Below are 27,912 nucleotides of genomic sequence, written 5' to 3' on the forward strand. Positions count from 1 at the left end.
GCTGCTGCTGCTAAGTCACTTTAGTCCTGTCCGACTCTGTGTGACCCCACAGACGGCAGCCCACCAGGCTCCCCCGTCCCTGGGATTCTCCAGGCAAGAACACTGGAGTGGGTTGCCATTTCCTTCTCCAATGCAGGAAAGTGAAAAGTGAAAGTGAAGTCGCTCAGTTGTGCCCGACCCTCAGCGACCCCATGGACTGCAGCCCACCAGGCTCCCCTGACCATGGGATTTTCCAGGCAAGAACACTGGAGTGGGGTTCCATTGCCTTCTCTGTCTCTTTCCTACCACCATGCAATTAATTCAAAATCAACCCTATATGAGTATGTGCAGGAAATTGCTTTCAAAGGTGAACTGGAAGGCCTTATGAATAACACTAAATAAGCAATTTTTGGATCTGTTGTATTCCTCCATTTTATTGGCTTGTAAGATAATTGAGACATCCCCGATGCAGGAATAATGTTTTCAGTTTCTAGGTCCATGAACAATACACAGCCTTATAGGAAAAGAAACTTTTGCAGGTGACTCCAGCCAATGCAAGTGAGTGTACTAGGCCATGTGGTGTGCTGTGTGATGGTGCTGTAGGGCATATCAGGTGGCTGTAAGAAGCCTATGTCAAGCCAATAGATGAGAGTCTTCCTGGCACATACTAGAGGAACCGCATGCTCTCTTCATCTTTTCCTTGCCTCCCTGATACTAGATGACTAAATGCCCACTGTGAGATACCAGATCTCTCAAACTGCCCTGCGTAACTGGTGATTTCTGAGGCTTAACAATTCATTAAGGAAAGAAAGAGAGTAGGTAAATAAATAGATCCCTATGAGAAATTATCCTTTGGGCCACAACACAAAGGCCACACATACATATTTGAGGACTATAAGAATGTTTAAGGAAATCTCCTGACCCTGCTAAGGTAAGGCAGAATTAGAGTGATTGGTATGCTCCTATGCATGGTCACAGAAGAAGTCAGGAGGTTCTGACACCAAAATCAAAGGAACAAAAGCAAAAAAATAAGCAAGCAGGGCTATATTAAACTAAAAGGCCTCTGCCCAGCAAAGGAAACCATCAATGAAATGAAAAGGCAACTATTAAATGGGGTCAAAATACTTGCATGTCATATATCTGATAAGGGGCTAATATCCAAAAAAAATATGGGAACTTCCCTGGTGGCTCAGATGGTAAAGAATCTGCCTGCAACTCAGGAGACCCAGATTTACCCCTGGGTAGGGAAGATCACCTGAAGGAAGAAATAGAATATGTAAAACCTCATACAACTCAAGAGCAGAAAAAGTGAATAGTGCCATTAAAACTGGGCAGAGGATCCGAATAGAAATTTTCCCAAAGACATACAGATGACCAGTGTTACTCACTCACTTGTGTCTGACTCTTTGCAGGCTCCATGGACTGTAGCTGGCCAGGCTTCTCTGTCCATGGACTTCTCCAGGCAAGAATACTGGAGTGGGTTGCTATTCCCTTCTCCAGCGAATCTTCCCAACCTAAGGATCAAACCCAGGTCTCTCACATCGCAGGCAGATTCTTTACTTCTGAGCTACCAGGGAAGCCCAGATGGCCAACAGGTACATTAAAAGATGCTCTCACCACTATTATTCAACATAGTTTTGGAAGTGCTAGCTACAGCAATCAGAGAAGAAAAAGAAATAAAAGGAATCCAGACTGGAAAAGAAGTAAAGCTCTCACTGTGTGCAGATGACATGATACTATACATAGAAAACCCTAAAGATACTATCAGAAAATTACTAGAGATAATCCGTGAATTTAGCAATGTTGCAGGATACAAAATCAATACACAGAAATCACTTGCATCCCTATACACTAACAATGAAAAAGCAGGAAAAGAAATTAAGGAATCAATCCTATTGACCATTGCAACAAAAAGAATAAAATATATAGGAATAAACCTACCCAAGGAGACAAAAGAACTGTATCCTGTATACAGAAATTACAAGACACTGATGAAAGAAATCAAAGATTAAAACAACAGGTGGAGAGATATTCCATGTTCCTGGGTAGGAAGAATCAATATTGTGAAAATGACTATACTACCAGAAGCAATATACAGATTCAATGTGATCCCTATCGAATTACCAATGGCATTTTTCACAGAACTAGAACAAAAACTTCACAATTCATTTGGAAACACAAAAGACCCCGAATAGCCAAAGCAGTCTTGAGAAAGAAGAATGGAGCTGGAGGAATCACCCTTCCTGACTTCAGATAATACTACAAAGCTACAGTCATCAAGACAGCATGGTACTGGCACAAAAACAGAAATATAGACCAATGGAAAAAGATCCAGAAATAAATTCATGCGTCTATCCATACTTATTTTTGACAAAGCAGGTAAGAATATACAATGGGGCAAAGATAGCCTCTTCAACAAGTGGTGCTGGGAAAACTAGACAGCTACATGTACAGAATGAAATTAGAACACTTCCTAACACCACACACAAAGATAAACTCAAAAAGGATTAAAGACATACATGTAAGACCAGAAACTATAAAACTCTTAGAGGAAAACATAGGCAGAACAATTGATGACATAAATCAAAGCAAGATCCTCTATGATCCACCTCCTAGAGTAATAGAAATAAAAACAAGAGTAAACAAGTGGGACTTAATTAAACTTAAAAGCTTTGCACAGCAAAGGAAACTATAAACAAGGTGAAAAGACAACCCTCAGAATGGGAGAAAATAATAGCAAATGAAACAATTGACAGAGGATTAATTTGCAAAATATATAAGCAGCTCATACAACTCAATACCAGAAAAAACAAACAACCCAATCAAAAAGTGGGGAGAAGACCTAAACAGACATTTCTCCAAAGACATACAGATGGCTAACAAGTACATGAGAAGATGCTCAACATCCCTTAGTATTAGAGAAATGCAAGTCAAAACTACAATGAGATATCACCTCACACCAGTCAGAATGGCCCTCATCAAAAAGTCTACAAACAATAAACGTGGAGAAAAAGGAACCCTCCTGTGCTGTTGGTGGGAATGTAAATTGATACAGCCACTATGGAAGATGGTATGGAGATTACTTTAAAAAACCAGGAATAAAACCACCGTATGACCCAGCAATCCCACTCAGAGGCATATACCCTGAGGAAACCAAAATTGAAAAAGACAGGCCGCCCCGTGCCCGCCCCTCTTCCCCTCCCCAGGCGCCGAGGCCCGGCCCCGCGGCGCTCCCCTCCCTTGCCAGCCCCCCCCCCCCCCCCCCCGGCCCCGGCCCTGCCCCAGCCCGGGAGCCACCGCTTCCCTGGCGGGCGGGCAGGGGGACGTGGGGACCGCCGGGCGCGGCCGTGCGGCGTAGCGGGATGCGGGTGGGTGGCGAGTGTGCCCAGGGCGCGCGCGAGTGCCCGCCTGCCTGGAGACCGGAGGTGCGGGCGTGGAGGGCGGCGGAGGCTCTGGTGTGTGTGTGTGTGTTTGGGGTTTATCACCGTGCTGGAGCACCTAGAAGTGCGGCCACGTGGATTTAGGTATTCGCGTCCACCTCAGAGCCTGCTCCCTCTGAAGTCTTCTGTATTCTTCTAACAACCCTAGAAATTCTTCAACCCGGAGCTGTGTACTCAACAGGCAGATGGCTCAGCCTGTGTATGTTGTCTAAGTGTCTGGAATGTACACCTGGTTCCTCTCCACTGGCATCCACAATTTAAGAAAGTAAATAGATGCTTTCAAGGAGGAACATGGGCACACCAGGATCCGGAGCTACTGTAGACATTTCCGTCTATTTTGGGGTTCTGTTTGATATGAGAAACTGTGATTGCTCAGATGTCTTCCTTGGAAAGACCCTTCATTAAAAGAAAGACTCCAGCACCAGATGTCTGCTATTAAATTTCAACTAATCAGTCCTAACTCGACTCTGCACTGACTCTCTTCATGGGTGAAAATTAGTATCTAATTTTTGGTAGCTCACTGAGCAGTTTTTGGCAAAGTAACCACTCAAGCCATGCTTCCATTTGCCTGCTATTGTCCTGGTGGAATGTTTCTCCAGTCTCACTGATGTGTTCATTAATGTCAGTGTTCACGTTCAATGGTGGTGATTGGAGAAGACAGGGAACAAGAACCAGGAAGAAGAAGAGGCACTGACAGTGATGGCCCCACTCATAGAAGCAGTAGAATAATGCTGCAGTTTACTAGCTGGGGTTAGTAATGTCCTCATTTTCCCTCTCACTCTGAATCTTTGCCCTGGATAAGGGGGAGTTGAATTTAGCTTTAAGAAGGGATTAGTAAGAAGAGAATGTGAATGTTGGTTTTGACAGGTGGGGCGGGGGAGGCCACTAAAGGCCCAGGGGCCAACAGCCCACGCTAGCACTTGCTTTTCCTCCATGTTCAAACCCAGCACTAGTAGGTTTCCATTCTAAAAAAATTATAACAAAAAGTAAGCCATTTGAGTGTGAATGTTACTAACAACGTGGTGGTGCAGGGATATTTGGCTTAGAATTTTAATCTTTTTTTAAAAGCTGAGGCTGTGTTTAAAATTTCATTGGTGATTTCCCTTTATTTACACATTAGAATTACTGAGAATTTTTAATAAAACTACAAACGACAGAAAGCTAACCTGAAAAAAAAAAAAGAAAAAGACACATGTACTCCACTGTTCATTGCAGCACTATTTACAATAGCTAGAACATGGAAGCAACCTAGATGTCCATTGACAGATGAATGGATAAAGAAGTTGTGGTACATATACACAATGGAATATTACTCAGCCATAAAAGGAATGCATTTGAGTCCGTTCTAATGAGGTGGATGAAACTAGAACCTATCAGAGTGAAGTAAATAGAAAGAGAAAAATAAAGGTCGTACACTAATGCATATATCAAGAAGGTCAAGGTCAAGAAGCAACAGTTAGAACTGTACATGGAACAATAGACTGGTTCCAAAGCAGGAAAGGAGCGTGTCAAGGCTGTATATCGTCACCCTGCTTATTTAACTTCTATGCAGAGCACATCATGAGAAATGCCAGGCTGGATGAAGCACAAGCTGGAGTCAAGATTGCCGGGAGAAATCTCAATAACCTCAGATATGCAGATGACACCACCTTTATGGTGGAAAGCGAGGAAGAACTAAAGAGCCTCTTGGTAAAAGTTAAAGAGGAGGAAGAAAAAGCTGGCTTAAAACTCAACATTCAGGAAACTAAGCTCATGGCATCTGGTCCCATCACTTAATGGCAAATAGATGGGGAAATAATGGACACAGCGACAGACGTTATTTTCTTGGGCTCCAAAATCACTGCAGATGGTGATTGCAGCCATGAAATTAAAACATGCTTGTTCCTTGGAAGAAAAGCTATGACCAACCTAGACAGCATGTTAAAAAGCAGAGACATTTCTTTGCCAACAAAGGTCCATCTAGTCAAAGTTATGGTTTTTCCAGTAGTCGTGTATGGATGTGAGAGTTGGACTATAAAGAAAGCTGAGCACTGAAGAATTGATGCTTTTGAACTGTGGTGTTGGAGGAGACTCTTCAGAGTCTCTTGGACTGGAAGGAGATCTAACCAGTCACTCCTAAAGGAAGGGTTCTCCCCTGGTTAAGGTAAGAAAGGTGGTAGGTAATCTGACACCTTCCTATGTGAAGTGATCCTTTTGCCTACCACATGAGAGCCACAATACATGTTCAGATATTGTGGGGTGTTGGGCAGTTCCTGGTAGAGTGAGGCAAAGTTAGGGTGACCAGCATGGTTCTGCAGAACATCAGTGCAGAAGTCACAGGGAACAAAACCGGAACCAGTGAGCATGCAGTTCTGTCTGGGTAAGATGGTAATTGATGTGAATGGTAAGTCTCATAAGGATATACCCTCTCCCCACTGCAGCCGCTGTAATAGCCCCCATACAGATCTTATGATGTCACCAAACTGATGTTGCTCCTACTTGGAATGTTTCCCTTGACGCCGGAGCAAAGAGGAGGCCCATATAATTGCTCTTAGGCACTAAAAAGGCATTCCAACAGGGGTCTTCACCTAGTCCCCAATTGAGCCCCCCTTCTGGTAAGCTTTCACTAGTGGTAAAGAACCCATCTGCCAATGCAGGAGATGTAAGAGACACGGGTTCCATCCCTGGGTCAAGAAGATCCACTGGAAGAGGACATGGTAACCCACTCCAGTATTCTTCCGTCCACCTATAAAGTTGTTTGCTGCTCAGGATCTCATCTTGATTCCTTGGGTGACTCAAAGTTGAAGTGTTTACAGGAAAGAAAATCCTTTTTACACAGTTTTTTCATAGTTTCTCTTTTTTACTTAGTGTTTCAAACATATTAGACAAAACATAAGTATGGAAGGGATCTGGGCGTTATGGATTTAAATTATAAGTAAACTATAAACCTTTAATTATGCAGAGTTTTATAACGGAAAAACGTTTTAAAACGGGTCAATGTATGTTTAAACCACTAATCATATTAATAAAATGTAACGAAATTTAAGTGAATTACAACCTGTCTTCCTGGAGTCTCTAGCCATTTAAATTTTTTTTTCTTTTCTTTGAAGCATATAAGCCATAGTAGGTTATAAGGAAAACTGAAGAGATCATTATACTTATTTCCATATTCATTCTAAATGGCTAACTGTATAATCTAATTTCTATTGAAGACAATTATAAGGAATAACTTCGAGCAGATTAATATTAAATTTCACATGGTTTACAAATCTCACTATTTAAAAAAGAGGAAAAAGAAAATGCCTTTATCTGACCATCCTCACTGGTGAGTGACCCAGCTGAAAGGTAAGCCTGGAATTATCCAGAAGCAACAATGCTCTGACTTTTCTTCCATTGTTATAAAACATTCGGTTGAAAAGGCCTGACCTCAGGAACACAGCTTTGAAAGAATCATTCTGAAAACGACTCCTTGGTGAAGCAAACATGTTTACTAGTTTTACAATCACAGATAATGCACGGTGTCCTCTCACACTTTAGGGCAGCTTTGCTCTGCAAATAAGGGCTTAACCTTATCTTCTGAGTGTAATCTTATTTTGCATGTTAAAAGGCGAACAGGCACTCTTGTTTATTTTCCTCCTTGGCATGTAGATCTCTGGTATCCTTGCCAGAGGAGTTTCTCACACTGATTTTTCACACTAAGGTCAGTTTCATCTCCAGTGTACAACTGAGCTACACATAATTTCTTGTCTTCGAGTCTTACAGATAACTTTTGTCCAAATGGCTCTGCTGCTGAAAAGTCGCTTCAGTCGTGTCCGAATCTGTGCGACCCCATAGACGGAAGCCCACCAGGCTCCCCTGTCCCTGGGATTCTCGAGGCAAGAATACGGGAGTGGGTTGCCATTTCCTTCTCCAATACATGAAAGTGAAAAGTGAAAGTGAAGTCGCACAGACTTCTCCGACTCTTATCCACCCCATGGACTGCAGCCTACCAGGCTCCTCTGAGCATAGGATTTTCCAGGCAAGAGTACTGGAGTGGGGTGCCATTGCCTTCTCCGCGAAATGGCTCAATAATAGGTAAACAATGAAAATTTTGAGACACTGACAACATGAGATATCCGGGTTCTTAGAAAGATGCCTTCTCCAAAGAACTATGCTAGCAGTACAGGACGTGTAAGATGAAACAAGAGTCCTGTTCTTCAGGGATGCATAATACAGTAGCAAAAGCATGGGGTATGACAACAGGAGACCTACAATTGGTCTAAAATCTGCCACCTGTAATCCACGTGACTCTGCGGACGCCGCGTCCTGCATCTGAATTTCTTTATACGTAAAAGAGAAATATAAACGGAAGGGACACCACGAGGTTCAAACCTAGCTAACAAGAATAACGGAGAAGGCCGTGGCACCCCACTCCAGTACTCTTGCCTGGAAAATCCCATGGACGGAGGAGCCTGGAAGGCTGCAGTCCGTGGGGTCGCTGAGGGTCGGACACGACTGAGCGACTTCACTTTCACTTTTCACTTGCATGCATTGGAGAAGAAAATGGCAACCCACTCCAGTGTTCTTGCCTGGAGACTCCCAGGGACCGGGGGAGCCTGGTGGGCTGCCGTCCATGGGGTCGCACGGAGTCGGACACGACTCAAGCGACTTGGTGGCGGCGGCCACAGCAGCAGCAGCAGCAGCATCAAGAATAAACAATAATAGTTGGGAAGCACGTGCCTGCAAACCAGAAGAGGATTTTTAAAATATCAGGGACTGCTGCTCCTGATCCAGCGAGGGGTCTGGCCAGGAGGACCAAAAGCCTCTTAACTCGAGTCCCCGGGACAATCCTAGTGATGACTTTGGGAGATAGGGGTCCTAGCCAGGCGAACTTCCTGGGAGAAAAGACCCCCGGCTGTTGGAACGCGATTCGGCAGTAATCTGGACGCAAGACACGCGGCAAGTCGGGGGGTCCGAGATCGCGGACGCTCGCAGAAGACAACCTCCTTCGAGGCGCTGCCAGGACTCCCGTGAGCCCGAGACTCGGTGACCTGAACTGTCCTTTTTTTCTGCATCCGGGGCTGACCCCAGGATGGGGCGGACGTGCGGGACGCTTCCTGACTCGCGTGTGCGCGCCTACGCAGGTTTGGGGGGCAGAGGAGGTGGGGCGGGGTGTGATGGGCGTGGCTATCACGCAGCCACCGGAAGCCATCCTTTCGTTTCCGGTGGGCGCCCGGCCCACAGCACGAGACCCCAGAATGGCGAGCCGGGGTACCGGTCTCGAGGCGCTAGAGGGGTCACGCCGGAGACTGAACTCGCAAGGTCCGCGCGCGCCCGGGGCCTCGCGCCTTCCCGGCACCGCCCCCGGGGGCGCGGGAACCCGCACCTGCCTGCCTCCCCGCGACGGCGTGAGGTGTGGTGACTTGATAGCCGAGCCCAGGAAGAGGGAATTGGCGTCCACGGAAGCCAGAGCTGGGTGGAGGTAATCGAGACGCTGATTTTCCTTGGGGGTTTGGTCGGGAGAGCCTCGAGAAATCCCGAGCCATACCCTTAGAGATACCTCAGGAGCCGGCGGGGGTGGGGGGAAGGGCGGAAGTTAGCCGGGGCGGGCGGCCTTTTCGATGTCGCTGTGGCTTCTTTGCCGGGCGGCGGGTGGGTCTGAGACCCGGCGATACCTGTTCTCGAGGAGGCCGGTACTCAGGCCGGCACCTACAGTCATATCTAACCTCCGGAAGCAAACTTCTGGACACCGTGTGGAAACAAACCCCAGGGTTGCTGCTGAAGTAGCCTCGGAGGCCGCTGGTGTGTTGAGAGCTTTTGGTACTTTGGACCCAGAAGGTGGAGGTGGGCCGTAGGGCGGAAAGGCCTACCAGGGCACCCAGCGAAACTTGCCCGTTTCTGCCGGCTTATGAGCATATTACTGGTGAATTTGAAAGTCGCGCAGTTGTGTCCAACTCTCTGCGAATGCAGTCCGTGGAATTCTCCAGGCCAGAACACTGGGGAAACTGTAGCGTTTCCCGCCTCCAGGGGATCTTCCCAACCCAGGGGTCGAACCTAGGTCTCCCACATTGTGGGCGGATTCTTTACCACCGGAGCCACAAGGGGGAAGTCCCAAGAATACTGGAGTGGGTAGCCTGTCCCTTCTCCAGCAGATCTTCCCGGCCTAGGAATCGAACTGGGGTCTCCTGCATTGCAGGCGGAACTGAGCTAGCAGGGAAGCTCCGAGAAAGAGGTCATTTCAGCCTCCAAGACATTAGTTTCTGCTGACAGGGAAACGCAGGAAGTGTCCCTGTACCTCTGGAGCCATTCCTTTGAACACCTGTGGCTTCCTTGAAAGAGCCTTGTTGTTGTTTCTCTTGGGTCACCTCTGAGAAAATCAGACTCTCAAGGCCATCGTCAGCCTTGCTTAAAAATCTCTATGACCCTGAGGAAATGTCAAGTCAAGACAAGGGTTACCTTTTCTAGGACCTTTCTTGTTTCCGAACAACCTTTATCGTCCCTGTTTCTCCGTGTGTGTGTGTGTGTGTGTGTGTGTGTGTGTGTGTTTTAAGAGTGTGACGTTTGGATATATTGGAAACAAATCGAGCTGTCAGTTTTTCTAGTTAAGTGAGCAGAAAATTTCATACACAGGTAGAAAGGGGCTCCTGCTGCTGCTGCTGCTGCTGCTAAGTCGTTTCAGTCGTGTCCGACTCTGTGGGACCCCATGGACGGCAGCCCACCAGGCTCCCCCCTCCAGGCAAGAGTACTGGAGTGGGGTGCCATTGTGTTCTGTGAACAAGGGGCACAGTGACATTCATATGTGTTCCCAGAAGGTGCCAAAGAAGCGGTGTTAATGCCATCTAATAGCTTAGTGTGCGAAACTTGCTGATAGGAATAAGGTCACACTTTCTCTAATTTTTTTCTGATCTGAGTGTTTCAGTTTCCCTTCAAGTATTAATATGCTGAAAAAGATAATCTAGATGTTCCATGAAGCAAAGGAATCAGTCTGCATAAGAAGATGAAGGGACAGAGCAGTTGTCCCTCATCTCAGTGAGGATAAGAAACTGGAATGATCTATTAAAATGTAGAGAAAGTCAAATACCCCCATTTATAAAGGTGGGACAGGAAGTGCACAGATTAAGTATTGGATAACATCAAAGCTCCTTTTAGCAAATGCATGTAAGTTTTTTCATCCCTCAACCTTAAAGAAAAAGTGATGAACTAGCATTTCTCTTTCCAGAGTTGTATATTTGTTTCAAAGTTGGGTAACAGAGGAAAGGTTGAAAACATGTCCTGAGTCTTGAGCCTTCACGAGTGGCAGTTAATTTTAAAGAGGAGGCAGAACGGTTACTTCTGTTCCTCCTTTTCTGATAACTTTCTGTTCTTCTTCTCTGATAAGTAAGTAAATGTGCGTCATGTGGCTTTCTTCTTGACGTGTACTTTTTTTCCCTCCCCTCTCTCAGTGCCCTTGGGGAGAAGATCCACTCATTGGTTTTGTACCAAAGCTGACAAGGCCTCAGTTATCAGGTGGCCCAGGAGGATGTCACAAATAGAAGAAAAGCTGTTCCCAGAGCAAATAATGATGAGCCCTGTGAAGGTGCCTGCATGCTTGTACCCACATGTGGAGGTTTTACAGGGGACTAAGAGGTCTGTGAAAGAGAGTTCCAATAAGAGTAAGAAATCCAGCCCACAGACGGGCAGTCTTCATCCTGAGAGTGCTCGCCAGCACTTCCGGAGCTTCTGTTACCATGACACACCTGGACCGTATGAGGCTGTCAGCCACCTGCAGGAATTATGCTCTCAGTGGCTGAGGCCAGAGATCCACTCAAAAGAGCAAATCTTGGAGTTGCTGGTGCTGGAGCAGTTCCTGGACATTCTGCCCAGTCATATCCAGAACTGGGTGCAGAAGTATCATCCACAGAACGTCAAAGAGGCTGTGGCCCTGGTAGACCGTTTTCACAGAGAATGTGGTGGAATAAACAATGAGGTGAGCAGAAAGATTCTTACATGTACACTGTGAAAGAGGGTGAAAGTGGGGTCAATAATTGGAGAATGAGATGGATTAAGTCACTCTTCTGTTGTTCCTTTAGAATAACTAAGTGCAATCTGAAATCACAGGCTTGCAGTGACAGCTTCCAGGTTGGGGAGTTCCTGAGAGTCTTTTCCTGGCCTTAGAAAAAGAAATGCATTTTGCCCTCTTTAGGGCCAGGGTGAATTGAAGGTGGTGGGCCTGGCCTAGCATGGCCAAGGAGATAGGACCTAGCAGCCAAGAAATAAAAGGCAAGAAAATGCTAGGAAGGGAGAAAAAAACCTCCAAATGCAGGGTTTTAAAGGTCAAAGGCAGGAGAGGGTAGCAGCCAAAGTATAAATCAAACCTTTCTGGGGAGACTGCAAAGAAAGAGAGGAAATGGAAAGAGAAAAGGGAAACAAGGATCAGAAAGAAGAAAAAAGCTAACAGTAAAATGGAGAAAATCTGAATGCTGAGGGGTGGTGCTCTCTGGGCTGGGAACACACATCGCAGGGCCAGGAGAAAAGCGTCTCCGTGGCCTGCCTTCATTGCTTTGCCTTGGCCTTGCTGGTGAGTGGGTAACCAGGTCTGCCCTGGGGCGATGGCAGCCTACTTCTCCTTGAGAGCCCCGCCTTGAGGAGCACAAGTGTCTTATACACCTGAAGTATATGGCAGAAAGTTGAATCCAGCTCTTTCCCCATTTTTTCCTCCGCTGCATCCCCTTTCTCCATGAAATTGTTCCCTGGACGTGGGAGGATTGGAAAATCCACCTGACAGAAAACCCTCTTTTATTCATTTTCTTATTCTTTAGAGGAAACTAGAAAATCAAAGTCCACTAAAGCAAGGATCCAAGTCTAGAAAGCAAGAGATTGGAGGCAGTGAGAGAACAGACAGCCTACCCCTACCCTGCTCTTGGCCTGAGCTGTGACTGTCCAAGGAGGTGTGGAGGCAAGCAAGTCATAGCTTCTCTCATTTTAATCTGATTTTCCCAGATCATGTGTACAGTTCTTTGTGAGAAAATCGTGGCGCAATATCTCTTCATTTTTAAAAATTTCCTTACTGCTCCCCAAACCTGGACTCTACTCTTATTTGTTCTTCCATCACCACCCCAAAACCAAAAGCTCTTTTCTAATGAGGATGGGGGTTATTTTTAGGTCACAACCCATCAACTGGGAAATGACACAGCGCTCTTGGGAGGAACAGCAGTGGCCCCAGGCTTTAAGTGGAAGCCAGCAGAGCCCCAGCCAGTGGGTGTGTTCCAGGAAGCATGTTCGAATATATACCAAGTACTGCAGGATCCGGGCTGGAATACTCACAAAGAAAGCCAGCCTGTGGATGAAGGAGGTGAGGAGTTTCATCATCATTATATTCTCCTGGGAGCTGTGATAGTAATTGGTTCAGGGAGCATTGCATGGGAATTTTCCAGGTGCCCAGTCATGCTTTCAGTTAGGATGTGTTTCTAGTGAGAGTACAGTAGGTCTGTGGTGGGTGAAGGTGAAGGCCATTCTGGGGTACAGAAGCATCCAAACCACAGAACCCTGGTATTCACAATGTGGACCTTTCTCTATAGAAATTTGAGAGGGGAGAAGAAGGTAGAGCAGGGACAAGGCAGGGGGGTCATCTCACCATTAGAAGTTAGAGGAGAAATTGGGATCAGAAATGGGCTGTCAGTGGCAGAATGGGAAGAGAATTGTACACCAGGAAAAAAGTGATAAAAGAAATCTCCCATGTTTCCCACCAAGGTTTTAATTTTCAAACACCTCTAATGCTTGCCTAGCTCAGTGAACATTTTCTTTAATGAGAGGAAAAGCAGTGGATTTCCTTTCATTTAATGAAAACTGGGAACCAGTTCTATGGAGTGGTGGCTTTTTGGTTCTAATTTATGAGAAGGCCACTTGTGGTGCAGATGTGTGAGCTCGCGTGTGCACACACACACGTGAAGGTGAGCTGTCTTTACTGAGGGAGTCCTAAACTGTAGAAGTTGGTTTGGGGTATTCATAAACAGAAAATATATTTTTTTTTCTGGCTCCTTCCCCACAGCTGTGCCTGCTGAAGAGAGTCCAACCTTTTCTGAGGAGAAAAGCACCCCAAGCTGCAAGTTGGCATCTAAGCTCACCTTGCCTATGTCCCAGGTGAGCTGTACTTTACAAGCGTTTTCAGGCAGCCTGAATGTGGCCTTGTCTGCTTTTCTCTGCTGCCCATGATCCTGCCTTACACAGCAGATGCTCTGAGGCACATTAGCCCAGGGTGTTCCCTAGGCAACTAGGATTGGCGCTGTGGGATTGGGCACCTCCCAAGCTGTGTACTGATCTCTTGGGCACCTTTCCTGTCATCTCACTCCTTTTCCCTTGAATCTTCTCTTAACTTTTTTGGTAACTGGCCTCCCATGTAATTCAGAAATGAGTGATAGGACGGCTTCTGTTGTAGCGAGTACTGAACTACAACTTACTCTCTTCTCTAGAGTCCATTGACATTTGAAGATGTGGCCTTGTATTTTTCCGAGGAAGAATGGAAAATAATGACCCCTGATGAGAAGACCCTCTACCTTGATGTAATGCAGGAACTCTATGAGGATGTCGCCTCTGTAGGTAAAGAGTCTTCCTTTCCTTTGTACAGCAATTGAGCAATCTGTTACATCCTCAGTTCATGGAAAATGCACACCTGTGAGAGTGTCCCAGCAGTGGGTTGGTTCTCAGCTTGATGGTGTGAGGGGAGAGGGAAGGCAGATCCAGATCACCTGGAGAGCTTTTTACAAATACACCTCTTTCTCCTAAGTAGACTGCTTGATCTATCATACTCTTGCCCTACCCTGCAAGCCCACTCTTGCCAGATCTTTTCCATGTCAGTAGAAAGCACAGTTTACCCAGTTGTTCAGGCCCCAAAACTCTCAGTTATCCTTTTTTCCAGTCCTTTGGTTATCCCTACCCCCCAGCCAATCAGGGAGCAAGTACTCTTAACTCTGTCTTCAAAATAGCTCCTGAATACAACCATGTCTCAACCTCTTCTGCTCTTACCATCCTGGTCTCCGCCGCCTCATCTCTAACCAGGTCTGCTGGAATACCACAGGACTCCTGTCCCACGACGTTTCCATGTGTCCTTAGGGTTAGTTCCTAGCTTCCTCATTGTACATCCAGCCACAGCCACGGTAGAATATAAAGAAGATACTGAGTTTAAGATTCTGCCCATTTAAATGTTTGGAGTAAATAAAAGTATAGAGAGTTATTCGCTTTTTCTGAAAATAGTCTGGAATTTAGATGGCAGTCCATGACCTCCAAGTTTTATTCTCAGAGCGTTATCATTGCACCCTAAACTTAAAGTGATCTGTTTAGCACAAGGGCAAGAACCACAGACCCAACGTCCCTAAGAGTTCGAGGACATTCTTGGTGAGTCTCTTTGAGGTAAACGTACATATAGGAAGAGGAGAAAATTCCTTAATAGGAGCCTTTATAAAGGCTTAACAATTTTAAGATTTTGTTCCTCTATATTTTTTAAAAATTAACCTCTTTATTGACTGACTTGTAGATTCACATGCATATTTAAAATGTAACACAAAGAACCCGTATACGCTTTACCCATTTTCCTCAGTGATAACTTTTGCAAACGTACATGACGTCACAACCAGGATAATAAAGTGGGTACAGTCCACTGACCTTATTCATACTTTCATTTTCCTTGTATTCATTGGTGGGTGTGTATGTATTTAGTTATATAAGATTTGATCACGTGGAGGTTTGTATATTCACCACCCCAATGCAGATCCATTACCACAAGGATCCTTCCTGTTGCCCTTTTATCAATACAACAACACACCCTTCCCTCCCACACCCTACCTCGTCACCAACCTGTGCCAACCACTGATCTGCTTACAGTTTTTAAAAATTTTGTCCTTTCAAAAATACAGCTTTGGGAGATTAACTTTTCTCCTTCACAATAATTCCCTGGAAATTCATCTAAGTTATTGTGTTTATCAGTAGTTCATTCATTTTTACTGCTGAGAAGTGTTCTGTAATATTGATAAACCATTGAAAGATATTTTTGCTGTCTTCAGTCTGGGGCTATTGTGAATAAAGCTGCCATGAACATTCCTGTACAGAATTTTGTGTAGAGATGGTAAGTTTGCGTTTCTCTGGGATAGAGAGTGAAAGAGTGAAATTGCCGTTTCATATGGTAATCAGATGTTGAATGCTAAACTGGTTTTCAGAGTGGCTGCATCATTTGACCTTCCTAGCCAGCAATGGATGCGATCGTTTCTCCACATTCTTGCCATTGTTTAATAGTATTACCACTTAAATTTTTTTTTGGCTTTCTGTTAAGTATGTAATGTTATCTCATTGTGGCTTGGACTTGCATTTCGCTAATAGCTGATGATGATGTAGTTTTTCATGTGCTTATTTGCCATCTTTATATTATCTTCAGTGAAATGGCCTTTGCCATGGTTTTCATTTGGTTGTTTTTTAACTGTTGAATTTTGAGAGTTCTTGTATAGATTGTAGTGCTTTCTAGCGTATATGGTTTGCAAGTAGTTTCCCCAAGTCTGTATATTTTTCTTTTTATCCTCTTCCCATGGGTTTCCACAGAGTAAGTTTTTTATTTTGATGCCCAGTTTTTCACTTTTCTTTTTACCGATTGTATCTTTGCTATCAGGGCTAGCCATGGATCCCTAAAATTTTCTAAGTTTTTCCTAAAAGTTTTTTAAGTTTGCATTTAAGTCTGTGATTCATATTGAGTAGATTCTATATAAGATACGAAATTTAGATTGAAGCTCATTTGTGTTTTTGCCTTGTGTAGGTCCAGTTGCTTCAGCCTTGTTTATTGAAAAGGCTGGCCTTCCTCCATTGAATTGCTTTTCCACTTTGGTCAAAATCAGTTGGGCATACTTGTGTATCTGTTTTGTCCCATCGAGTTATGTGTGAGTCTTTCTTCCCACTTTATTTTGTCAGGATCAATTTTATTTTAAGCTATGCTAGGGCCTGTCCCTTTCCATGTAAAGTTTAGAATACGCTTATCTATAAGAAACTTTTTTGGAATTTTGCTAGAAATAACATTAAACTATATGTGAGTTTGAGGAGGAATGATCTCTTTACTGTGTTGATTTTTCCAAACAATGAACACAGTATGTTTTGCAAGTTTTTTTGATTTCTTTCATCATTTAAAAAATGTTATCTACTTATCTATTTTGGCTACACTGGGTCTTTACTGTGGTGTGCAGGCTTCCCTAGTTAGAGCTCGTGGGCTCTCTCTAGTTTCAGGGTGCTAGCTTCATTGCCTTGGGGAATGTGGGATTTTAGTTCCCCAACCAGGGATCAGACCTGAGTCCCCTGCATTGGAAGGTGGATTCTTAACCACTGGACCACCAGGGAAGTCCCATCACCAGCTTTTTGATAGAGAAAAAAATTTATTTTATCTATGTTTTTGTTGGAGTATAGTTGTTCATCTACTTTTTATAATTTTCAGTGTGCAGATCCTCTACATGTTTGCCAAGTATATGCAGGAGCATTTAATTTTCATTGGCATAACTGTAAATGGTATTATTTTAAATTTTTGTTAAAACAAATGTTCAGTGTTTTTACATAGGTCTGCCTATAATTTTATGTTTTCTTCTTTTATCCTGTGACCCTACTGAACTTGCTCATGAGTTCTAAGAAGGTTTTTTTTGGTAAATTTCTTGCGGTTTTTATACATAGTCACATGATCTACAGTGCTTTTTTATTTCTTTCTTTATTTGTTGCCTTGTTGCAGTAGGTCCAACTTCTGGTACAATGTTGAATACGAATGGTGAGAGCAAACATCCTGGCCTTCTTCCCAATTTTATCATGGAAACGTTATGTCTTTCACCTTTACATATGATGTTAGTGCAGGGTTTTTATTGATACTTTATCAGGTTGATAATAATTCCTAACTTTCCTAGGGTTTTATTTATTTATTTTTGGCTGTGCTGGGTCTTCATTGCAGCACTCGGGATCTCTTTAGTTGAAGTGTGTGAACACTTAGTTGTGGCATACAAATTCTTCGTTGCGTCCTTTCGGTATCTAGTTCCCTGACCAGGAATTGAACCTGGGCCGCTTGTATTGGGAATGTGGAGTCTTAGCCACTAGTCCACCAGGGAAGTCCCTCTTGAGTTTTTTTATCGTTAATGGATGTAGGGTTTGTCAAATACTTTTCTGTGTCAGTCAATGGGATTATGATCTTTCAAAGCTTGTTGATATATGGTGGGTTATGTTGGTTGATTTCAAATATGGAAATCCTACTTGATCACAGTATATAATGCTTACATACTGTTACATTCAGCTTGCCAATATTTTGTTGAGGATTTTCGTGTTGAAGTTCATGGGAGATGTTAGTCTGTAGTTTTCCTTCTGAGTACTGTCTTTGTGTGATTTTGTTATCAGGGTAATTACTGGCCTTATGAAATGATTTGGGTAATAGTTCTTGTTTTCTGGAAGAGATGATATAAAAGTGGTGTTAATTGTATAGATACTTTGTAGAATGCTCCAGTAACACTATATGAATCTGGAGATGTCTGTTTTGGCAGCTTTTTAATTATGAATTCAAGTTTTAATTTTCAGACTGCTGTTCAGATTATCTATTTCACACTGGTTGAATTCTGGTACTTTGTAGATTTTGAGAAATTTACCCATTTTCCCCTAACTTTTAACATTTGTGAACATAAGTTGCTGATAGTATTCCCTTATTATCTCTTTAATTGCTGCAGAACGTGTAGTGATAGACCCAGTTCCTTCCTGATATGGATGGTTTGCATCTTCTTTCATTTTTGCCTAAGTTAATACAGGTTTATCAGTTCCTTTAATTTTTTGAGGAGCAAGTTTTTTGTTTAATTTCTGCTGTGATCTTTATTATTCCTTCAATTTTTATTTTCCTTTTTTTCTAGTTTCTTGAGGTAGAAACGTAGATTATTTATTTGAGAGCTTTCCTCTTTTCTGTTGTGTGCCTTTAGGGCTATACATTTTCCTCTGAGCATTCCTATAGCTGCATTCCACATATTTTGATTATATTATATAATTTCATTTTCATTTAAGTATGTATTTTTAAATTTCCCTTGAGACTTTCTCTTTGAATCATGGATTATTTAGAAGTATATTTCCATTTGTTCCCATATATTTAAAATTTTTCTGTTGCCTTTCTGGTTTTGATTACCAATCTGATTCCATTTTCGTCAGATTGCCTTTTCACACTCAAGTTGTGTTTTTTTTGTTTTTTTTTTTTTTTTGGTTCTACGTGTGCCGTGTGATTTATTTTTTTGTATCCTGATCATTTTGTCTATTATGTTAGGAGAGTCTGAGTCCTATTTAAATATTTTAATGGGCAGTCACTCTGTTTTAGTTTAGCATGTAAGTTCTTTTCTACTTTGTGGAATATGTGTCTAGTGACAGCTTAATTTTCAGAGCCTTTATGGTATTATTTTGGTCTCCTCGATTTATGTGGTGCTGCTGGGATTCCCATGTGCTCCTGCTCATGCTGCCCGAGAGTGAGGAATGAGGAAAATCTTTACTTAGGCTAGAGTGTCTCTCAGTGGGAATCTCTGACCCGTAGGGATGAAGAGGCTTCCTGGGGCCGGCTGCTAGTGGCTGGTTAGCTAGGTCCATCTTGCTAGTTCTGCATGACAAATCTGATGTCTCCGATTGGAGTTCTGATGTTGTCAGACGGTTTCCCGTTTCCGATTGCGGATGGACTGAGCCTATTCAGGTAGCCTTCTGTTGCTCAGTTGAGATTTGGAAAACACGAGATCTGGGTTGCCTACATTTTTGGATGTGGGGATGTAAGATACCTACTGTGTTACTCTTCTAGTCCTGGAGTCCCAAACCATTTTGCCTTCCTCTTACCACTTTATAGAATTCTCTGTTCATTGTATCTTGCATTCTTGAACGGATTTGTAGTTGTGCCCAGAAAGGAAGACCAGGGAAAAATGGGTCTGTGCCATTTTGTCCAGATTGGACCAAAAATCCCTTGTTCTGTATTTTTAAAAAGCTGTCAGTATTGATTTTTCTTCCATGCCTACAGTTTTCTTGTTCTGGGAAACAGATGGTTGATTCTTCTGTTTATTCCAACAGGGTTAAAGCTCAAAAATGACACTGGAAATGACCCACCTGTATCTCTTCCTACATTAGAGATACAACCATCAGGATGCGAAGTATTAAGAAAGGCCACAATGAAAGATGCTGAGACAACAATGGGCGATGTAAATCATGGTGGTACATGCAGGGTATGGAAACGACCTCGTGCTTTTCCAGGAAGGAAAAGAAAGAAACTTAAAACTTGTAAACAAGAGCTTCCAAAACCTGTTGATGTTCATGGGAAAGGCTGTGAGGGAGAGAAACCTTTTAAATGTCAGGAATGTGGAAAAAGCTTCAGAGTTAGCTCTGACCTTATTAAACATCAGAGGGTTCATACCGAAGAGAGACCCTATAAATGTGAACAATGTGATAAGCAGTTTAGATGGAGTTCAGATCTTAATAAGCACTTAATGGCACACCAAGGAATTAAACCATATAGATGCTCATGGTGTGGAAAAAGCTTTAGTCATAACACAAATCTACACACACACCTAAGAATTCACACTGGAGAGAAGCCCTTTAAATGTTATGAATGTGGGAAAAGATTCATTCAGAACTCCCACCTTATTAAACACCAGAGAACCCACACAGGTGAGCAGCCTTATACCTGTAGCATATGCAACAGAAATTTTAGCAGGCGTTCAAGCCTTCTTAGACACCAGAAACTCCACAAGAGAAGGGAATCATGTCCAGTGTCTCCAGTCTGAGGAAAGTCACCATTTAGAGCTAGATCCTGGATGTGATGAGAGTGCATAATGTTGAGATGGCCAGTAATAGTGTTTTTAGGAGGGGCACATGGGATGTTTCACAAAAAGGAATCTAAACTCTCTGTTTTATGCTTGTATCTTTTAGCTTTGTATTTTCAGTGCCTACCAGCAATACCTGGAAAATTCTTTATAAATAAAAGAGTGGAATCATTCTTTTATATCTGAAGTTACCTGTTTGTATCTGTCTGCTTACTCAGCCTCCCCATCCTCCATGATCTAAATTCTTCAGGTATCAAATACTCAGTAAATATATGATGGTGAGGAATCCTACTCCTATTCTTTCTCATGAGAGATGGATCATAAGAGTATACAGTTTCTCTGAAGGGAGCTCAGAATGAATTACTAAGTTTGAGGCAGTATCTGTGGCTATCACCCTATCTACATGAACTACCTAAGCCCAGGGTTCAGAGAACTGTATCCTGAAACAGGAAGAGAAGTTTCAGTGTTTGCCTTGGGAGAAGTACCCCCATTCTAGTTGCCTCTCCCCTGAGCACCCACTACTGCAGTGTTTTCTGTCAAGGAATTCTAGCATTAAGCAAAGGCCTAGGGGCCTTGGAAGCACTTGGTACCTTTCTTCCTGCTGAGCCTTCGACACTTAGGTATTTAGACTGAAATGATGAAGGAGGCAGCCTGGGCTCTCATCTGAGTACTTATCTCTGTAGAAGGCATAGGGCATGTGAGTGGCCTTTTTTTTTTAAAACTTTCATTATATGGACTAGAAGACTTTCACGTTGATGCCACCCTGCTCCAGGACCTAACAGGAGGCCAACTTGTATGGCTGTTCAGGCATTGCTTCATATGTATGGATGCTTTGCAGGAAGATCTGGAGATTTTGCAAACTGATTTATTCAGAATGGTAAGGAGAGCCCTGTGGCCTCATGGTCTTGTAGACTCAGTGAACATTGGATGCTAGGAGGGAATGTGCAGTCAGAGCAGGGTAAGGCCTGTGACTTAAAAGTGAAAGCCAGGTCAGACAGAAACTGGTTTGTTCATGTTGGGATTTTAGTTCCCGGACCAGGGATCAAACCTGTGCCCCCTGCAGTAGAAGCATGGAGTCCTAACCACTGGACAGCCAGGAGAATCCATGTGTAGCATTTAGAAAGAACAGATGGACTCAAAAATTGAAGGAAGTATTGTGCAGATGGAGCCAGTAGTTATTGCCCATTCACCAAAGTTCCTGAGAACAGGTTGGCAAAGGGGCACTCCATCTTCCCAAAGCTGCTGTCCCCACTCACAACACTTGTAGCTTCAGAGTTCTGCAAGTTCTCATCTATACTGACATTCCCAGGAGAGGTTAAAAACAGGAAACATGGGTCTTCTTTTAGAGATTTTTTTTTTAATTGGAGGAAAATTGCTTTACAATGTTATATTGGTTTCAGCTGTACAACAATGCAAATCAGCCATACGTATACATATTTCACCTCCCTCTTGAGCTTCCATCCCCTCCCCAATCCCTCCCCTCTAGGTCATCACAGAGCACCCGCCTGTGATGCTATACAGCATCACGGATGCTATACAGAACAGCAACTTCTCACCTGCTATAGAGATCGAGTTTTTTTTTTTTTTTTTTAAGGCATAAATGGCAGGAAGACCTTTTAGATGTAAAGAGAAACAGGAAAAGTATTGGGAATGCCTGGTTCCAAGTTCAGATACTCCACTGCTCCGGGAAGAAAGGACATTCTTGTAGTGAAACAGAATGTAGAAGTTGGGTCTCCTGGCTGACTCATTAGTACCTGTTCTTCCCTTTCAACCCTCTGCCATGGCCTCACAGGGCCCCCTTCCCCATGCATCTTGACCACTCATATCAGCCCTCACCATCTCAGAAGTGGGCACTAAGGGAAGAAATGGCAGGATGAAATGAAGGAGAGAGATTCTGCTTCATACTCACTAGCCACCTCCCTGGCATGTGGCTAAAGAGGCAAGAACTCCGATGCTTTTCTGAGGACAATGGAGACATCATACAAAATCCAGGGGACTGGAGATGCAGGCTGGATATTCATTCAGGGGACAAAATGGAGAGGCCACTTAAGATCCCACAGGCAGAGATGGCACTGAAGAGACGAAAGATGACCAGAGCCAGGGGTGAGGGCTGTGGGCTCCTCTCTTCCCACCACTGTGCTCCGACTCACAGCAAGTGAGGGATATCAGGGAAAAGATGGGCTGAGAATGGAGCCAGGAGAGCAGCAGGCAGTGGTCTTTTGCCCTCCAATCTCTGTGATGCCTGAGGTTGGGAGTCAAGGGCTCAGGGAGCAGAGTGCCACTGCCCACTGTGACCAAGGTACCACCACCTGTCCTCACATGCAGGCCAGTTCATGCAAGACATGTCTCTTCAACTTCTGCCCAGAAAACAGTGACGTGGCTGCTACCAAAGAGCCTGTGGGGCGTCCTTTCCAGCCCTTCTCCCATCCCAGCAGCCTCTTCCTCCATCACTGCCTTGCTCCCTTGGCCATGGCCATGCCCGCTTCAGCCACCACCAATTGTGAGTGTAAACTGTCCCTCTGTCCCCAGGGGAATGGGCACAGTGACTGAGAATGGGCAGGGAGAAAAGAAAAATGAAATTATGGTCTTGTCGTTGTCAGATTCAAATGCTCTCTTTGCTACCTCTTCCCTCTAGTTTTTGAAAAACATGAGATGTTAGGTTGTTGGTCATCATCTGTTGGGGTGGGATGGAGGGAAGCTACTCCTAATAGGGAGGGGATTCCCTACAAAATCCTGTCCCAGGCTGAGTGGCCAGACATAGTGGCTGTGAAGGCCGTCCATTCCTGTCACTGTCTTTGCCTTCTTCCCTCCCTCTGTGCCACCTGCTCCTTCCTACCGTCATAGGCCAGGCGAGGGATGTAGCTGTGGACAAAGTGAAGGGGAGGGAGGGCCATCCTACTGAGGATCAACAGTCATGAGCACGTGAGGAGGAGTGGTGGTGAGCACCTGTCACCTCTTGATCTTCCAGACCACCTGGGGGAAGGAGGGAGGGAGAAGGCCAGGCCAGCTCTGGGAAGCAGTTCTGCTCCAGGGTTGGCATTTCAGGTGAAGTAGAGAGAAAGACAAAGAAGGAAATGGCAACCCACTCCAGTGTTCTTGCCTGGAGAATCCCAGGGATGAGGGAGCCTGGTGGGCTGCTGTCTATGGGGTTGCACAGAGTCGGACACGACTGAAGTGACTTAGCAGCAGCAGCAGAGAGAAAGAGCCAGGAAACGCCAAGAGAGGTTTCCCTCATCCATCCTTAGGCTCTGATGTGTGACCGGGGGTGACAGGAAAGAACTGACTCCAACCTCTGGGCTGCAGACACCTCAGAGGAACTTGAGTTTGGTGACAGATCTCATGGCTGAGAGTGTTCTCTTTTCAGGTAGTGCCCATATATCTGCCATCCCCAGGCCTCCCTTGGGGAGGCCCTTAGCTTCCCTAATGGGTGTTATTGTGGGTTTTCTTCTTAACCTTATGCCCCACTCACTGAAGTGTCAGCACCGTATTTTTTGGGCATTCCCCATGCTGGAGCCAGTGCAGGTTCTCACATAAAGTTGAGGTGGTACAGGCACAAGCTGTCTGCTCATTGTGTGTGTGTATGTGAAAAGTAAACCTAAAGGGAAACATCTAATCCCTTAGAAGACTGAAAAATAGCCATCTTAACTCTGTCTATTGTTTGCTTTTAAGAAATAGGGAGTTTGGGATGGACATGTACACACTGCTGTATTTAAAATGGATAACCAACTGTAGAGCACAGGGAACTCTACTCAATGTTGTGTGGCAGCCTGGATGGCAGGGAAGTTTGGGGGAGAATAGATACATGTGTATACATATGGCTGAATCCCTGGGCTATGCACCTGGAACTATACCCCAAAACAAAAGTTAAAAAAAGGCCTTTCTTAAAACAGGTAAGCAGGTATGTGAGCTGAGAGAAATGTAACAGCAGGGGGCAGTCTATGTGGCTCATATTCTGCTTTGTCCAGCCCTTACTCCCACAGATCCTGACAGCGGGTGAAAGCTTTCTGAAAATTCACAAGGGAAAAATTCTCAGGTCTTCAGGCTCGGTGGACACAGGCCTACCCAGGCCCAGGCTCCTAATGGTCCTTGTACAAAGACTCGCCCCTCCCTTGCCAAAGCCTTTCTGCCCATTGTGCTGGCCAGGGCCCCTCTGGGAGCTGGCATCCCCACGGGATAGATCAGCACGAAAACAATATATCTTCCCATCAGTGGTCTTTGACAAGTCTGGGAAGCAAGGCTTCCTTATCTGTGGTCCATGGATGAGTTCAAAGGACTTTCAAAATTCTGAGTATGTGGGCATTTCTCTGAGAAGCTATGTGGTAACTTGTTGGGGTTATTGAAAGTCTTTGTGACCCCTGAGCCTTTAGGCACAATTACTGCTGCAGTTACTTAAAGCTGTGTCCCTGACTCCTCAAGTCTTGTAGTGCATTAGGGCTGACGGGCCCTTGGAAAAGCTAGGGAGACCAATCCCTGGTTTTACAGAATAGGAAACTGGAGCTTAGATGGTTTCCTTTCCAGGGTTTTGAGACAGAGGGGGATTGGAATAGAATCTCCCAAGACCCAAGCCTTGAGACTAAGGTCCCTCTCTCCACACATCACAGTACCTTCACCCTGGCAGTGGCATCTCAGGAAGTGTCATCACTTTCAAAAGGTGATCGCTTGGCTATCTCCCATGGGACTAGGAATTTGTTTTTAGCGATGGTCTGTTTTGTTGTAGCCACCCAGGTGGCTCAGTGGTAAAGAATCTGCCTGCCAATGAAGGAGACATAAGAGACACAGGTTCGATCCCTGGGTCAGGAAGATCCCCTGAAGGGGGGCATGGCAACCCACTCCAGTATTATTGCTTGGGAAATCCCATGGACAAAGGAGCCTGGTGGGATAAAACCCATGGGGTTGCAAAGACTCGGACACAGCTCAGTGACTAAACAGCAACAATATCCTTGCACAGGCAGGTCCAAAATCCTCTGATAAAGGAGAGCACTCTCCAGAAGTTGGGGGTGCTGCAGTTCCCTAGCCCCTGCCAGTCAGCAGAAGCCTGGGTGCTCGAGGCCCAGAGAGGCCTCTTAGAGATGCTTTCTGAGGAGCTACCTCTGATGAGTCCTTTAGTCCAACAGGCTTCAAACCAAGGTTCACTTATGCCTGGGGGGCACCCAAAGACTGCCCAAGGGAGACTGGAGCACAGATAGTTTTAAAGGAATCTATTTCTGGGGCCTCCCTGGTGGTCCAGTGGTCAAGACTCTGCACTCCTAATGCAGGGGGTGAAGATTCGATATCTGAATAGGGAACTAAGAGTTCGCCTATTGCGACCAAAAATAAATATATAAAATAATCTATTTCCAAATCCTTAGTTTCATATCTTTTTCTTCCTAACACTGATCTGGGGAGACCCAAAGGACGGTATTCCGCTCCCACCTTCCCTTCTCCTCAAGCCTGCCACCACCCTCCCCTGCCCTGACCTCACCATGGCACCCCACCCCAGAGTGAAAAGTGTTTGAGGAGCCAAATAAGCCTCTTTATTAGTGCTGTTGGAATCTTGGTGAAGAAATCACCTGCCCCAAGGTCATGAAGATATTTTCCCATGTTTTCATTTACAAGTTCAATTATTTTATTTAATTCAATGGATAATTATCTAGCCAAAAAAAGAATGAAATATTGACACATGTATAATATGCTGCTGCTGCTGCTAAGTCAGTTCAGTTGTGTCCGACTCTGTGCGACCCCAGAGACGGCAGCCCACCAGGCTCCTCCGTCCATGGGATTTTCCAGGCAAGAGTACTAGAGTGGGGTGCCATTGCCTTCTCCGATGTATAATATGAATGAACTTCAAAAACCAATATGCTAAATAAGTCAGGCACCAAAGGTCACATATGATTCCACTTACTTGAAGTACCCAGTAGAGGTAAACCCATAGAGACAGAAAGCAGATAAATTTTCCAGAGGCTGAGGAGGCTGGAGTTTGGGTTGATGAGAGTGTTTTCAAAGTTGACAGATGTCATGGATGGACAGCATAGTGAATGTACTAAGTGCTACTAAACTGTAGCATTTTTTGAGGTCCACTTTTTGAGGTCCATCAGTGTTGTAGCATGTGTCAGTTCTTCATTTCTTTTTATAGCTGGATTAGATTCCATTGAATAGATAGGCATAGTTTGTATCCATTCTTTCACTGAAGGGCATTAGGGGTATTTTGATCTTTTGGCTATTGGGAATAGTACCATATGAAGATTCATGTACACGTATTTGTTTGGATGCCTCTTTTCAAAATAGGGATTCCCTAGTGGCTCAGATGGTAAAGAATCAGGTTGCAATGAAGGAGACCCGGGTTTGATCCCTGGGTCTGGAAAACCCCCTCGAGAAAGGAATGGCTACCCACTCCAATATTCTTGCCTGGAGAATCCCACAGACAGAGGAGGCTGGCAGGCTCCTCAAAATAATTGAAAATACCAATTCTTTTAGGTATATACCTAAGAATAGAATTTCTTGGCCACATGGTAGTTGTATGTTTAACTTTCTGAGCAAACTCCAAATAGTTTTCCACAGCATATGCACCATTTTATATTCTCACCATCCAAGTACAAGGGTTCCAATTTCTCCACATCTTCACCAAGTCTTGTTAATGTCCATTTACTTTTCATTATAGCCATTCTTGTGGATGTGAGGTTGTACATATCATTGTGGTTTTGATTAGATTTCCCAATGACTAATAATTGAGCATCTTTTCATGTGCTTGTTGGCCATATGTATATATTCTTTGAAGAAATGTCTGTTTAAGCCCTTTGCCAATTTTTAATTGAGTTGTTTGTCTTTTTGCAGTTTGTTATTTATACATTCTGTTTATTATTTATATATTCTGTTATCTATTATTATATGTAATAGTTACTTTTATATATTCTATATATAATAAATAATAGTTATTTATATATTCTGGATGCTTGAACCTTATCCTATATGTCATTTGCAAATATTTTCTCCCATTCTGGGGAAATGCATCACTTTCTTGCACAAAAGTTTTTACTTTCATGAAGTCCTATTTTTTTCTTTAATTGCTTATAATTTTGGTGCTATATCTAAAAACCATTGTCAAAACACAAGGTCATGAAGATTTGACTTATGTTTTCCTCAGAACTTTTATGTTTTAGCTCTAGCATTTAGGTCTTTGATCCATTTCGAGTTAATTTTTGGTTGTATTGTAAGGTAGGGGTCCAACTTCAGACTTTTTCATGTGGATATACAATTGTCCCAACACTATTTTTTGAAGAGCCTACTTTTCCTCATCGAATGATTCTGACACCCTGTCAAGAATCATTTGACAGTAGATGTATGGGCTTGTTTCTGAACTCTCAATTTTATTTCATTTGTCTATATGTCTGTCTTTATGCCAGTACCATACTGATTTGATTACTATAGCTTTATGACAAATTTGAAAAAATCAGAAAGTGGGGGTCCTCCAATATTGTTCCTCCTTTTCCATGTTGCTTTGATTATCGGCATGTCTTGCAATTCCATAGGAATTTAGGGTGGCTTTTCTGTTTCTGCAAAAAGGGCTGTTGAAATTTTGATAGAGATCATATTGAGTTTATAGATTGCTTTGTGTAGTATTGTCATTCTATCAATAAATCTTTCAATCCATGAACACAAATAGTTTGCATAATCAAAGAAGGAATTACTTTGATGATTAAGGTCTGTTAAAAAATGCAGATTTTAAGTAGATAAATATCAGGTAGATCGGGGTG

At 43.9% G+C, this 27,912-nt stretch overlaps 1 protein-coding gene across 2 annotated transcripts; it reads left to right on the forward strand.

The window, feature by feature from the left end:
- Positions 1–5,741: 5,741 nt before the first annotated feature.
- LOC107131241 (zinc finger protein 75D) lies at positions 5,742–20,361 on the forward strand. 2 transcript variants are annotated; one of them, XM_015461439.3, is made up of 6 exons: positions 5,742–8,859; positions 10,820–11,343; positions 12,519–12,708; positions 13,405–13,496; positions 13,826–13,952; positions 19,434–20,361. In XM_015461439.3, exons 2-6 carry the CDS (start codon positions 10,897–10,899, stop codon positions 20,141–20,143), a joined length of 1,566 nt encoding a protein of 521 aa, XP_015316925.2. In that variant the 5' UTR covers positions 5,742–8,859; positions 10,820–10,896; the 3' UTR covers positions 20,144–20,361. The 2 variants fall into 2 exon arrangements, with proteins under 2 accessions (XP_015316925.2, XP_024845061.1); XM_024989293.2 differs by lacking the exon at positions 5,742–8,859 and adding an exon at positions 8,959–10,535.
- The last annotated feature ends 7,551 nt before the right edge of the window (positions 20,362–27,912 follow it).

This window comes from Bos taurus, unplaced genomic scaffold, assembly GCF_002263795.3.
Source record: "Bos taurus isolate L1 Dominette 01449 registration number 42190680 breed Hereford unplaced genomic scaffold, ARS-UCD2.0 ScbfJmS_848_142, whole genome shotgun sequence".
In the NCBI taxonomy this organism is placed as follows: domain Eukaryota; kingdom Metazoa; phylum Chordata; class Mammalia; order Artiodactyla; family Bovidae; genus Bos; species Bos taurus.